This window comes from Diabrotica undecimpunctata, chromosome 3 (assembly GCF_040954645.1).
Source record: "Diabrotica undecimpunctata isolate CICGRU chromosome 3, icDiaUnde3, whole genome shotgun sequence".
NCBI lineage: Eukaryota > Metazoa > Arthropoda > Insecta > Coleoptera > Chrysomelidae > Diabrotica > Diabrotica undecimpunctata.
In genome coordinates this window covers 144,739,836-144,754,474 of record NC_092805.1, presented here as the reverse complement: position 1 = coordinate 144,754,474, position 14,639 = coordinate 144,739,836, and the positions used below count along the sequence as shown (strand labels likewise).

The following is a 14,639-nucleotide window of genomic DNA, read 5'->3' as shown; positions in this document are numbered from 1 at the left end:
AATTCATCAAAATGTTTTTAACTATATATAATTGCAATTTCTCTTTGACACATAGCTGGAAAATAACAAGGTGGTAAATCATCATCATCATTGGTGCTACAGCCCTATAAAAGAGCCTCGACCTTCCCAAGTCTATTACGGCAGTCAGTTCTATCCATTACCAACTGTTGCCAGTTTGATACTCCTATTTTTCTACCATCCTCATTTACACCATCTCTCCATCTGAGTTTTGGCCTACACCTACTTCTAATTCCCACAGGTTGTGACATAAGGATTCTTCTAGGAGGGTTGTTCTGCTGTGATCTAGCCAGATGTCCTGCCCATCTTAGTCTTTCTATTTTTATAAGAGATACTACGTCTTTAACACCAAATATATGTTTATATCTGTGATATATCTCGTAGTTGTACCTCCTTCTCCAAACACCATTTTCACAGATGCCACCGAATATTCTTCTCAGGATTCTTCGTTCAAATATAATCAGGAGGTTATCATCTGCCTTGGAAATAGTCCACGCCTCTGATCCATATGTAAACACTGGTTGTATAAGGGTTTTGTATGTGGTTATTTTTATTTTTTGGCTTAAGTTTCTGCTTCTCATATGTCTACTCAGTCCAAAATAGCATTTGTTTGCTAGGATTATTCTTCGCTTGATTTCTTCCGTTATGACGTTCTCCTTGGTGATCAGGGAGCCTAAGTATGTGAATTTGTCCACTACTTCAAAGGTAGAGTTATCAACCGTGAATTGGTGGCCGATGTTTCTGGCTCCATTGTTGGGTGTTGATGCCATTATGTTAGTTTTCTCCTCGTTTATTTGCAGGCCCATATTTTTTTAGGCATTTGACAAGATGGTATACATTTCTTCTAGCTTGCGTGTTGTGCTAGCAACTAGGTCAACATCATCTGCATATGCCAAAATTTGGGATGATTTATTAAAAATTAAAAATGAAGAACAGAAGAACCAGTTAGTATCAAAGGTAGATAGTAACAAAAAATGCTCAACGTGATGACTGTTAGTCTCTATGCATGAATTTTTCATTTTTCTTAGAAAACGACGAATTCTTGCAAAAATTTCAAAAGTCATTTCTAAATTTGTTGCAGGCATCTTGTATTCTTAATCAAAGTTGTGCACGATTTTGTATCAAAATGGAATAAACAAGTGCTTTTATATATTTTTAAATACAATAATCTCAAGGATTCAGATCTGGCGTCCCTACTGGCGAAGCAACTGAACCGCCTCTTCCAATCCAGTGGCTTTCGTAGTCATTATCAAGAAATTCTCGTAAATTCCTGCTAAAGTTGGCCGGACAGCCGTCATGTAGAAACCACAAGTTTTGCCGAATATTTAAAGGCACATTATTTAACAAATCAGGTCAAATATTTTGCAGGAAATTTAAATAATCAGCAACATTTAAACGAGCAGGCAATTCCATGGGTCCAAGTAGATAATCGTCAACTACTCTTATCCAGGCGTTTATGCTAAACCTATGCTGATCCATAAATTTTTTAACAACGTGAGGATTGTCACCAACGAACAAATAATAATATGAATTATGTACATTAAAAATTTCATTTTTTGTGAATGTAGCTTCGTCGCAAAACAAAATGTATCCAAAACAATATTTATTTTTCTTCTTCACCAGCAGGAAAATCTCTTTGTAGGAGAGCTTGTTTCTTTTTTTAATGAAAAGAATATAAATTTTCGTTATGCAAGATACTTCCTGCGGAAGATTTTGAAATTGTTGGATACATGGCAGATAGTATTTGAACGCTAATTTGTAAATTTTTGCCAACTTTCATTAAAATAAAATGTGCTGATATTACATCAATATATCGCCCTGTTTCATAATTTTTTGGGAACACTGAACTTGTTTCGCTTGATCAGGAAAATCTTCAGCGTATCTACGTTGCTGCTCGAGCATTACACCTTATTTTGCAATCACTAAATGCATATCAGCATATTCCTCATTAAAAACCATTTTTGTTGAATTAAAATTGTTGTGTTTGAATGGCGCACAGTAAAAACTAAAAAAGAAACTTCACGAATTGACAACAATTTGACAATGGAAAATTTAGGTTATACTTCTAATGACATTTCAATGCCAACTACTGCAAAAAATATTAATTTAACTCTCTTAACGAAAAAATGAAAAATTTTCAAATCGATTTTTCTCGAAAACGGTGTATCCTACCGACTTAAATTAATAGTACCTTTAAGTACTAGAATATCTAAAAATCTAATTATCTAGCATCTTAAATACTTAAAGGTTAAAACCAAAAAAGTTATGCGTTAAAATAACCATTGACTTACCCAAAACGGACGCCTATGACCGGTACTAAAAATTAACAATAAATGGAATCGAATAAACTCTGGTGGATAAATAATCATACCAGTTTTGGTCTTTCTAAATAGATCTGGAGGTTTTAAAAAAAAACTAATTGCAAGCAGCCGTCTTCAAAGAGCTCTTGTTCCCTTTTCGGAAGCATTTTCGGACTAGGTGAATTGTCTTAATATTATTTGAGGAATCTTCGGTCTTCGTTTGTCAGGAGAGTTTGTGGATACCATGTATATGGGCAAAAAAGTGTTTCGAAAACCACTTAAAATATGAATAAGTTACTGTAGATAAGCTGCTGGCAGTATAACTAACAAAATCAGACATTAATTAAAAAAGGAAAGAATAGAAGAATTTCATGAGTATAAATTTCACAAAAGCAGTGTTTTACTCCTTGAATGTAATACATTAACAACGGACACAAACGCTTCATTAACCTAAATATACAACTCGTATAGCAAATAAAATTTAACTGACCTGTAAACAAGTAGTGTAAGCTGTTGGACTGTAAACGACATGATCACAGGGGCACTGACACTCTCCCCCTAACCCCAAGTGCCCACTCGGTGGACCGGCAGACGACGACATTTCGAAAACTAGTTCTGGATCGTCCATTTCGGCATCCATGCCGTCGCCGGCAGCGCGACGCTTTTGATGAACATTACTGAGGATGCCTCCAGTTCTGCAAAATAAAAAAGACTAAAATAGTAAATTTAATTTAATTTAAAAAAAATATTACACCAGAAACTTTTTAAAGACACATACTGCGACAGGTAAATGTGAGTTTTTGAAATATACTCCATATTCCTGATCAAATAATAAATCTCTTAAGAATATTTATTATTATAATGATAAAATTTGTGTTTTCAACTAAATATCAAAAGACCGGTATATTTTATAGCAAATTTTGATATTACCACATATTTCTTCTAGTGTAATAATACCGGAAGCAGGATCACCATTTAATAAAGCCAAAGAAAGAATCGTACGTGTAATATATATAATGATAATCGTAATTATAGTACTTAAAATGGACTGTGTCCATGAATGAAAATATTTTGCGCAAGGTGACAAACCTCGGTCAAGAAACCGATATACCGAATTTTGCAGGGAGTACCCAGAACGAAGTATCTGAACAACGAGTAGCAGACCAGTACCGGGTAATTATAGGAAACAATTTTATTCCAGAGAATAGACGCGACATGATCAGAAGCGAAATCGAACGAGAGATTCATAACCAAGAGCAAATTGTAGACCAAGTCCTCAATGAAATCGCTAATGAGCAGATTCCTGAGCTTCCTATACAAGAAACTTAACTTAATAATACACAGCAGGACAATAACGAGTTGCACGATAGTATGGTAAACGGGACGGCACGTGCCGTACAAGAGTAGGTATAGTGGAACAAAGCCACTTCGCAGACCCCAAAATAAACTATTCTAAGAAACTAGAAGCGCTGTTATGCGCTATTCTAAGTAACTAGAAGCGATGTTACAAATTGTGAATACTCAAGTCCTACCCAATTATATCACAGAATCATACACATTAGAATATTTGCATATGCTGATTAACTGTGGAGCAACAGCAATTATTGCTAATGTTATGAGCATTAAGATTAGAGCACGACGAGGTACCAACATCGGAAAAACTGGAAACAGAATAGCACCACGGGAAAAACGACTGCTGAGGAAGATTTAATTACTGCGTAGGGACATTGGACGAATAACGGAATACATACGACGCGTAAAAAGTAAAAAAATCATCAAGAGAGCTGAAGAAATATTGTATATACTCTTAGGCACTCACGACATGATCCAGAAAACAACACACCTCAGCAATGCCTGGATACATTAAAACATATACTCTTAGGCACTCACGACATGATCCAGAAAACAACAAACCTCAGCAATGCCTGGACACATTAAAACAAAAACTCTTTGTTTATTCAGGCCGCCCGAGGAGATACAAAGTTGCAGATAAAGCGTTTTATAGGAAACCTAATTTCACTGTGGAAAATGAGAATAAATCATATCCAAGCCAAGAAAAAATTCAAGAGTTTTGGTGAAATCAACTTTCAACGTGAGCTACTCATAACACCTTGAAGTTGAAGGCACAACTAACAACTGTCAGCATTACAATAATATTCCTTACGAACAATTAACCATTAAAGAAGTCTCATATACTATCAAAGAGCTACATAACTGGAAATCTCCTGGACCAAAGGGAGTTCAAAACTTTTGGCTAAAAAAGTTTCATAAGTGTGTTTCATAAGTATCATAAGTGTTTTTCAATGGTGATGAATTATGTTATCTCTAATCCACAGGAAATACCATCATTTTTGACACAGGGAACTATTTATCTAATAGCAAAGTATCAAAATAACACCCAAGGTCCAACCAAGTACCGCCTAACTACATCATGTGTAGACCGGCGTATCTACCAACACTACGCTCTAAACAGTATCATACAGTCTCAACAAAAAGGATGCGCTAAAGATTCCATGGGTTGCAAAGAACAACTTATTATCTAGAACTAACTTCTGAGTTTGTGCGAAGAGTAAGACAGCTAAATCGGTCATATCTTAATAGCAGAAGTTTGTTTAAGGCATTAAATACGTACATTAAGTACTTAGATCTAGAAATACAAATCAGGCGATAATGGAGAATAGCAAATATCCAGATAATACCTATTATTTTATCTACTAGTGGTGTTATTTGAACAAACCTCCTAGGGAACATAAAACAGCTGTGTCTAAATGAACATCTTTATAAGGCCATGCAGAAAGTTATAGTACTCGTGACGTCCAGATGTGTACGAAAATTTTTGTGAGATACTCTAGCATACCAAGTCACCTAGGGCTTGATAACCCAAAAAGAGTCCCACGAGAGCTCAATTCTTTTTAAACTGTAGGTATCTGGGATGAGTGATTTTTCCCCTAAGAAGAAGTGTAAAACATGGCTAAATTTGGAAATATTTATAATAATGGGTATAAAATCAATGCACCTTTCTTCTTTTAGAATTTAAGTTTTGTTGTGTAATGCTCTAAAAAATAGTCCAGTCTCATATACGTTTAAAATGTTTCGTAGAGAGTATCCTTTCATTAAAGCCAGCAGTTTTCCTGTTAGTCAGAAACAACTAATAAATCTACAGCAGCGGTTTCATCACATATATGTAGATTTAAAGAAAATAACAACGTTAATATCAGAGTAATGTTTCTGGTGTCAGTATTTTTTTCATTGACCAGCACACCACGTCAGCAAAATTTTTTTCCTTTCGTTGATAAACATTTAAATGTAAAGTAGAAGCATCAAATCTATACCAGATTTCTATTACTTAGTGCTGATAACGTAAATAGTTACATATATCAAATATTGATTGTGGACATCTGTGTTCATTTAAAATAATAAATAATGTAGTTTTTATACCACAATAAATAAATGGTCATGAAAATTAGATTTTTTGAAGAATTAATATTTCAATTACTATTATTTATGCAAAATATGTGTAAAGCCATATACCTAGAATGTGTTTACGCAACTAATTTATTTTGTTTATAAACATTTGTTGAGGCAGATAAATTTCTAATGATCATCCAGATAATACACTTCTCAACAATTGAAGTGGATATTATGAAAATGTGTATTTTATGTTTTGTTCATAAGGTCCAATAGAAAAATTGAGTGATATAAATAAAGATTTATTTTTACTTCGTATTTTCATACAGATAAACCGAAAGAAAGAAATTCTTTAAGAAAAAAAAAATAGAAAATAAACAAAAATTGTAAAATTAACAACCTAAAATTTCTATTCCTGCTCAATTTCTAATATCCCGAAAAGAAAAATTAATAGTGTGTGAGTTCACCTCTGTGTAGCCTTAGTGGTCTAACTCTATTATTAAATTATTGATGAACTGCTGCGGTATACGTTCCCAAATCGCGCGTAATGTATTGGCCAACTGATCTAAGGTTTTGGGGCGGTTGAAGGAGCCTGTTTTGTTGCCTAGACATTTCGGCCCAAACATGTTCAATGCAATTCATATCAGGTGAACACGGTGGCCACTCCATTCTTGTAATGCCATGAGCTTCTATACACTCGTTGACAACTCTTGCACGGTGAGGGCGAGCATTATCATCAATCAGAACAAATTGTTCGCCTATTGCACCAAAAAATGAAACAACTATTTATTGGTACTATGACTCTGTCTCGATATTGTGTAGCAGTCATTGTCTCATTAATTAAGACGACTAAGTCCGTGCGACCGTCAAAACATATGCCTCCCCAGACGCAAACGGATCCACCTCCAAAGAGAGTAGTTGAGACTCTAAGATTTTCATTGTTACGCTGTCCTTTTTCCCTCTACACCAATATTCGGCCATCATTAGTATACAAACAAAATCTGAACTCGTCAGTAAAGAGACAACCAATATTCGGCCATCATTAGTATACAAACAAAATCTGAACTCGTCAGTAAAGAGACAATTCCTCCAATTTTCGAAATTCCACTGATAGTGTTCCATCGCCCAGCGATATCTCCATGCCCGCTGCTCCCTAGTCGTGGATGGGTAGCGCGCCGTCTAGCCCTTAAATTGGATGCATGTAACCGTCTTCTGACAGTTTGACTGGAAATCGCTCGTCCAGTAGCATGCCTGAAGATACTGCTAATTCTGCCGTAAATGTTGGGTTTCTTGTTGCCGCCAGAACTACAAAACGATCTTCCCGACGAGTTGTAGATCGTTCTATTCCTTCTCCATGCCTGTATGTTGCAGATCCAGTTGCTACATACCGATTCCATGCACGACTTATCACACTTTGCGACACATTTAGCCTCACAGCAACCTCTTGTTGATTTATGCCTTGTTGGATCCAACGAACTAATTGCTCGAGCTGCACTAGTTCTAAACGTCTTTGCGGTATAATGTTTTTGTGATAAATAGATTTCTTGACTTGTTTGGAACAACATGTCTCTTTTTCTACAAGATAAGGTTCGTTAAGAATAGGGAGAAACAAACCACATGCAAAAAATATTGGCAATCAAGATAGCATATAGAGTATAGTACAGAAAATGATTTTAAAAATAGTTTTATATGTTAATTTTAGGAATTTTAAAATTATCCACTTCAATTGTTGAGTATTGTAATATGTATAAGACCCGTGGAAAATCGCTGAGTCATCCTTATCTTAAAGGATTATCTTGTTCACTGTAATTTTTAAAAAAACGCATGCACTTCTAAAAAAATGCATTTTAGAAAAGTTACACAACTGAATTTTCAAAGTAAATATATTATACTTGCATAGATAATGTACTAACTGTTTTTGTTAACCCTGTATAATTATAATAAGCGTAACAATTACTGTTAACTCTGTAAACCCCAAGTAGTCGAGACACGTTAATTCCAAATAAAAAAAAAGCTTTGGGACAAAAATTTTTGAAACATTTAGACTAACAAATGTGTATAAAAATAAAGAAAAAAAGCGTACTTTTGCAGTTAACTATAATGAAAATAAAAAAACCAACAAAAAAATATTTTTTTTAATAAGAAAAACGTATTAGTCATTTATCTGTGTAATTAACTCCTGGTAATACTGTTATTTAACTTGACAACTTTATTTAAACTAAATACTGTATAATATTGTATATATCTTAACGATATAAGTCTACAACATATAAATAAATCAATTTCCATTACACGACAACACAAAAAAATAAATCGTCGCATTACATCTCTTAAATACGTAATGACCGTACAAAAAATTCTCACTAACTGGAGGAATATCAATCCGCTGCTGGTAGAGCAAATCTTCCCCATTTAAAAATGAAAAGAGTCTCATTGATAATTTGAGGGAGAATTTCCATATTGCTTATATTTAAAAAGTTTGTTAGACACTAAGTGGAAAGTTGAAAGGAAAAAGCACTTCAAGAAAGACGAGGTTCTTCCCTTTGTGAATCGTCTCTTCAATTGCAAATGAGCCAGACCCTTTTCAAGACCTTTTCTACATCCGACAAAAAAGACTTCTAACTTTTTTCCACCAGTATTCATTTAATATACCATAATTTATTACCCATGTAAGACAGTGCATTATAAAGTTCTCATTGTTCTCTTCTTATTAAGAAATCTAAAAGTTTGTTTGTTTCAGAGAGATTAAATAAAACACGACTAAAATTTATTACTACATGGTAAGAGTTTCTTAGTTTTTATAAATGAATAAATTATAGTATTCTTAAAATAATATAAAATTTTCAGTTTATCCAAAAATCTTAAAGTGAATTTTTATTAACTATAATAAATGTTACAAAAATATGAGATATTTCAGCAATGTCTGGGGGTTAAAAAATCTGTATGTCATGCTCCTTTTAATAAAAATAATAAACGATGTTCTTAAATGGTTATTGCATATTTATGAGCAATAATAGTACGCTATTCAATACACACAATACACCATAAACTAGAGATTCATATGAATTATTCGTATACCAAAGAATATATTATTATCTTCTACTACTACATATATGAAAATTGTAATATAGACGCCCAAAACTTAACGATGGGCAATGATTTAATCGACTAATCCTTCACTCACCAGTTTGATCCATCTTTTACATATTGTGAACACCTGCATTCATTTCATTTTTAATCTTGCTCTACAGTGTCTCTTTTAATTGCTGTATTAGAACGGTTTCCTTTAGGACCAACCATTCTTACAATTTTAATAATTATATTAAGGGAGTATCTGAAAAAGACGAACTAATATTAGCAGCTGATATTTGTGGCAAATACGAGCCAAAAGATCATACAAAATTATGAAAGAATATATCAGGGTATTATAGTATACGCTATTGTGGTCTGGTTTTGAACATACCATCTTCTGTGCGTGGAAATTTTTTAAAAACCGTACCAAATTAACCCATCTTTAGGGATGGCTAGGGTGTGTTGAGTTCAGGCTAGAGTGGCACATCCGAGCACATTTCCTTTTAGAAGAAGGAGTTCCTACAAACAGATGCCTTCCTGTTCTTGCCTACTAAATATAACACCCTCTTCTATTTGTCCGCAGTTGACTGTGCCGACTGTGTATCCCGAAAGTGGGATAGCCGCTGTAAGGCTGACTATACTTAAGGAGCACTCCCTTCTCTTATTTAGATCTTATCTCTGTCGTTGGCCCTGCTGGTGTTTTCCTTTTTCCTCTTTTTTTAATTACTGTTCGGATGTAATTATGTACAATACTCCATCCCTCCTTACTTTCCATCATCTTCAGGATCATTTCCCTTACAGTAACAGGGTTCGTACCTATTTCTCTATACATTCTGTTTCTCTCCACTGTCCATCTATTACACTCCAACTATGTGTGGGTAACAGTGTCAGAGTATTTACAGTATAGGCATTTATCTGTATCTGTCTTTCTGAACCTATTAAGATATGCCGTAAAACACATATCTTCTGTTGAGCGCTTGGGGCAGGAAATAATCTTGTCGTCTGTGACCACAGTCCACCCATTTCATTAGGCTCGGGATAAGCATCTTGGTCCACTGGGCAACATCTTCCGCGTTGTTACACCTTTCTCGCAATCTTTATATTGATCTTTCTCTTTATTCATTTATTATGGCTGCTGTCAAATACTCTCTTCTCTCGTAGAGTTATCTTCTTTGTACTCCTAACACAAGCAGAGAAACACCATTCATGATAGTCCACAAGGCCGCGGTAGATACAGTCCTGTAAGCACATGCTACTCGCAATAGACTTTTGCTGTCTACTCGTATCATGAAACCATGTACCTCTACCAACTCAGTTCAGACTGATGCTGTGTAGTAAAGGATGACTAACTGCATTCCTCGCTGCTTTCCATCGATGGAACGCATCATATCTTATTATCTCCCGCAGCATCGGGCTTGGGGTCTCTCTAGGTCAGCAAATTTTGTTCTGGTGTTTTCTTCCATCATGTCTGTCACCCTTACTTATTTTAGTTCTCTGAACAGGAAACGTTCAGAAACATATCTGGGTATATTTACTGTTTCTCTGAGGTTGTTATTATGTGCTGCTTGTACTTTATTTTTGTTTGATTTACTTATGTGTCCCCATGCGAGAGATGCATATGTTATTATGGAAAGTATGATGCTGTTAATCAGTCTTATTTTCGTTTTTAGTCTTAATTAGCTTTTTCGACCTATCAGTCTTATTACTGCTCTGGCTGTGGTTGTTTTTTGGATGGATTGGTCCACATTTTGCGTGAAGGTTAGTTCTTGATGGATTGTGACTCCTAGGTATTTTGCTTCCCTTTTCCGTTTGACGAGATCATGTTTTGTACTCGAAGCTATTTGTCTGGGGTTTCTCTTCTCTTTTTAAACATGACTGCTTGAGTTTTTTTGAGTTAATGGCTATTTTTCATTGTATACTTCATTCCTCTATGTTATCCAATGCTGTCTGTAAGTTGTTTATAGCTTCATCAATGTTTCTGTGTTTAGCCGCAATTGCTGTGGCTTCTGCATAAACACTATGAAGTTTTTCCTGGTGTTTTTGGAACATCGGCGGTGTATATTGTATACAGTAGAGGTGATAGGATCGCTCTCTGTGGCACTATGGCCTCCGGAGCTCCGTGCTTCGGAGCTAAGGTATTTTATAAATGCAATTCTTTGTCCTTTCTTGTTCATTGTTTGGTTTGGTTTTGGACAAGATAGATCTCAACGTGTTTGTTGTTTTGAATGTTGTTGAAATGTTGAATTTATTTCCTATCCTTTTAAGCTTTTCCGATAATCCTTTTATGTATGGTATTGTTATTTTCCTCGTATATTAACGTATTTTAACCTTTAATTGTGGCTTATTCCCATTTAAATATAAATTAAGATTAGTTCTGTCATGGCTCCACTGTATCCATAGCTTCTCATTTTGTAAGTCACTCCTTCATGCCAGACTTTGTCCAAGGCTTTGCTTACGTCCAGAAAGGCTGCTCCTAAAATACTGGTTGTCGTTGAATCCAGCTGTTATGTACTCTGTTAGTCTTACTTGTAGTTCGCTGGAGTGTTCTGCTCGGAATCCAGATTGAGCTTCTGGGACTATTCCTAACCTGTCTGTTTTTGATTGGAGTGTGCTTAGTGTGATTCTTTCTACAATTTTGCTCATTTTTGGAAGTAAGCTTATCGGCCTGTAGTTTTGCGGAAACGCTGGTTTTTTTCTCGATAGAAATCGTAATGGAATCATAATAAAGTGGGTTTCGTTCCATCATTTTGGGAAGAACCTGTATCTGAGTATTGCATTTGTAATGTTTGTTAAAAATACAATTGCTTTCGCTGGCAGATATTTTAAAGCTCTGTTTGAAGTTTCAGCTAGACCAAGTGCTATTTTCGCTGAACTATTTCTTTAGTTCGTTTATTTCTTGTGGAGATATGGGTGTGATTATCTCATCTGTTTCTTCGGGCATTTTTTGGTATTCTTTGACTTTTTCAATGAAGTCTACGTCTTTGTCTTGGTCATAATTTAGTGTACACTCTTTCTTGAGAGTCTTCTTTATCACCTTGGCTTTTTATTTAATGCTGTAGACGGTGCCACTTTCTCCATGTGTAGCATTTATAAATTCTTTGATACATATATATATATTGAAATATATTGAAATCTCCTCGTACATATTAAAGAATAACATCAAAGAATATTTTAAGTGTATTTCAGTTCCTATAGTACAAGTTAAAATACGCAAAAAGTATTTTCAATTCCTCTTAGCGTCGCCGAGTAAATATAAACACATTTTTAGAGTTTGTTTATATTTTACAGATGAGTTTTTCCTTGGTATTTTCTTTGATCTAAACCGATTTTAGGATATTCTGCGTTTCAAATAAATATTCCTGTTTATACGTTTTGTTTATACCAATATTGTGCGCATGAATTTAGAAGATAATTGTTCACTCTCGTTTAGGTCGCTGTCAGAGGCAGTGGCCTACAGTGTGGGTCCAAATTGTTTGTCAAGTTTGTATTGTTCTTGTGTTTCTTCATTTTTTATGGAAGATTGGTAGCTTTGCAGTTAATTATGCAGTACGTGTTACGTTACGTGCAATGGTTCCAGTTTTGTAAAAATGTGCCGCTGATTTGTTCCTTCCTCACCTATGTTTGTCCCCGGCTGATTAACGTTTTAGACTATTTGAAGCAGTTCTTTTTGTTCATGCATAGCAGAAATTCCAGTATAATTTTAGTTTAACCCCAGAAGTGCTAGTGCATTTTTTTTGTGGAACCAAGGTAACTTTTTTGTTTTAAACTTTCAAAAAATTAATAAAGAATAAAATAATAATTGCTTTCATAATTTAAGTTTTAATAATTAATATTGTAAATCTTAGGGTGTGGCTATGCTGTCATTTTAATTGTTCTCTATTATAAAATTCAAAAATTCGATGTTGACATATGACAGCTAGATTCATATTTTTGTGACATTAGCTTGTTTTGTTTTAAGGAAAGGTTAATATTTGTGAATAGTTGCGGCGTTCTTATTTCAAATAGCTAGAGGTCTTTCTTGTTGTTTTTTGTTAACTTTTTGGTCTAGGAGATTCATGTAAGTATCCATTTGTTTCATTTTTTTGTAGTTGCCCCAATCCGACCCCTTGCCATTCACTTATCCACGACTCAGCTCTCCAAATAAGCCCTGAGTGCCATTGCACAGTATCGTTTATTTTGCTTACCCTATTTATACCCCAGTAACTTCTGTCCCCAGTTTTCAAACCCCCAATAATTATACCCTATGTGATAGGCAAAATATTTTCGTTAAACATGTAATGTGGAGATGGTTCCTTATTGTTTGAGGCTTGTTACTTTCTGCACAGTATACTCTGATCATGTTTTAGGTCTTCCTTCGTTATTCTTATTTTTTTCATCCCTTTTAATATGTATTGACACTCTTTGATGTCATTATGGTACCTTTGGTGTATTAGTAAGACTATAACTACTTTGGCCCTGTTTTCTTTTGCTACTCCACTGTAGATTAGTGTGTATTAACCTAATTTTAATTGTCCTTTTACTTTCTTTTGTTTTTTGTTTCCTGTAGAGCGCAAATGTCTATTTGTTTCTCTTTTAGCTATTTGCTTATTTCTTGGTCTTTTGAGTTGAGTGACCTGATAGTAAGAACTAGTAGTAATTCTTATTTGGGATTTGGATATTTTTCGCTTGTCCTTATTTCTCGCCGTGGTCCTCTTTATAGTACCAATCCTGTTCCAAGCTACTTCATTGTTCCTTTGAGCAATATTTGTTTTTACGATTGATAGGTCTCTGATCTTGCCAATCACTCTCCACATTTTATATAAGCTTAGGACCGGCTGGCTAACCACAGAGCTACTCAAACCTCAAATTACCCCGGATAGTGTTAATATAAATGTCATATTTTTATTGAAATAATAGTGTTTTAAATTAAAATATGTAAATACATACAAAACACTTTCCCAAACAACCATAAAAAAGATGTTTGTTAGTGTCATAACATAAATGAAATCGAAGATGTACGATACGTCGATCGAAAACTAATCAATTTTACCATAAAAAAGAAGTGTAATAACATGCATTTTACCTTATATTTTATTGCTTGGAGTTCACATACCTTCTGTTTATAAGTAAAATTAATTTAATCCTGAGAATTGTAACTTTATTTTTAAAAACACTGCAGAATTTTATTGTTTTTTTTTATACATTCGTAAAGTTATACAGCAGTAACCGTATATTATATCGTGTCACTGCATGGTGTAAGGATGGAAGTACGTTAGACAGCACGTATTTTATCTTTTATCTTATAGCCCTATTATTATTTAACCTTCATGTCTCTTCTGTTTATCAGACTAATGAAATTTCCAAATATATGCACCCTCCATCGTCTAAATGATTTGAAAATGGCTACTTTAAATTTTGCTTGTTGTAAGTAGGTTGGAGGTAATGTGGCAGACATTTTCAACGTGTTCTTTTGTTTTGATATTCTACACCTGTGTACATTTCCCGCTTTCTTATTAAAACATAACGCATCTGTGCGTAATGTTTGTAAACCGTTCTAAAAGTCGTTTTCCACTCCTGCTGCCATACAATAAAGGTATATAGTATTAGGTAAATGTGACGTATTGTAGAAAGTTAAAATTTACGCATATTTTATTAGCACTGTCGTTAAATATGTCAAGTGTAAATATAGTCAAATATTGTTTATAATTAATTGAATTAATAAGGTAATTTTAGATACAAAAATCGTTTTTTCAGTAAAAAGTTTTTAGAGTACGTTTGATTTTAAAACTGTTTGTACAATTAAGAACCCAAAAGTAAAGGGGTATAAGTGAGAAAAAGTAAATTTTGGGAAAATGCCGTTCA

The 14,639-nt window shown here is 34.3% G+C and overlaps 1 protein-coding gene across 1 annotated transcript in view; it reads right to left on the bottom strand.

Annotated features, from left to right (window-relative positions):
* LOC140436080 (uncharacterized) overlaps positions 1–14,639 on the bottom strand; it is a 1,443,853-nt gene that overhangs the window by 1,325,427 nt on the left and 103,787 nt on the right. Inside the window, exon 5 of the mRNA XM_072524787.1 lies at positions 2,809–3,005. Within this exon, the coding sequence (XP_072380888.1) occupies positions 2,809–3,005 (197 nt within the window). The remainder of the gene's footprint in view (positions 1–2,808; positions 3,006–14,639) is intronic.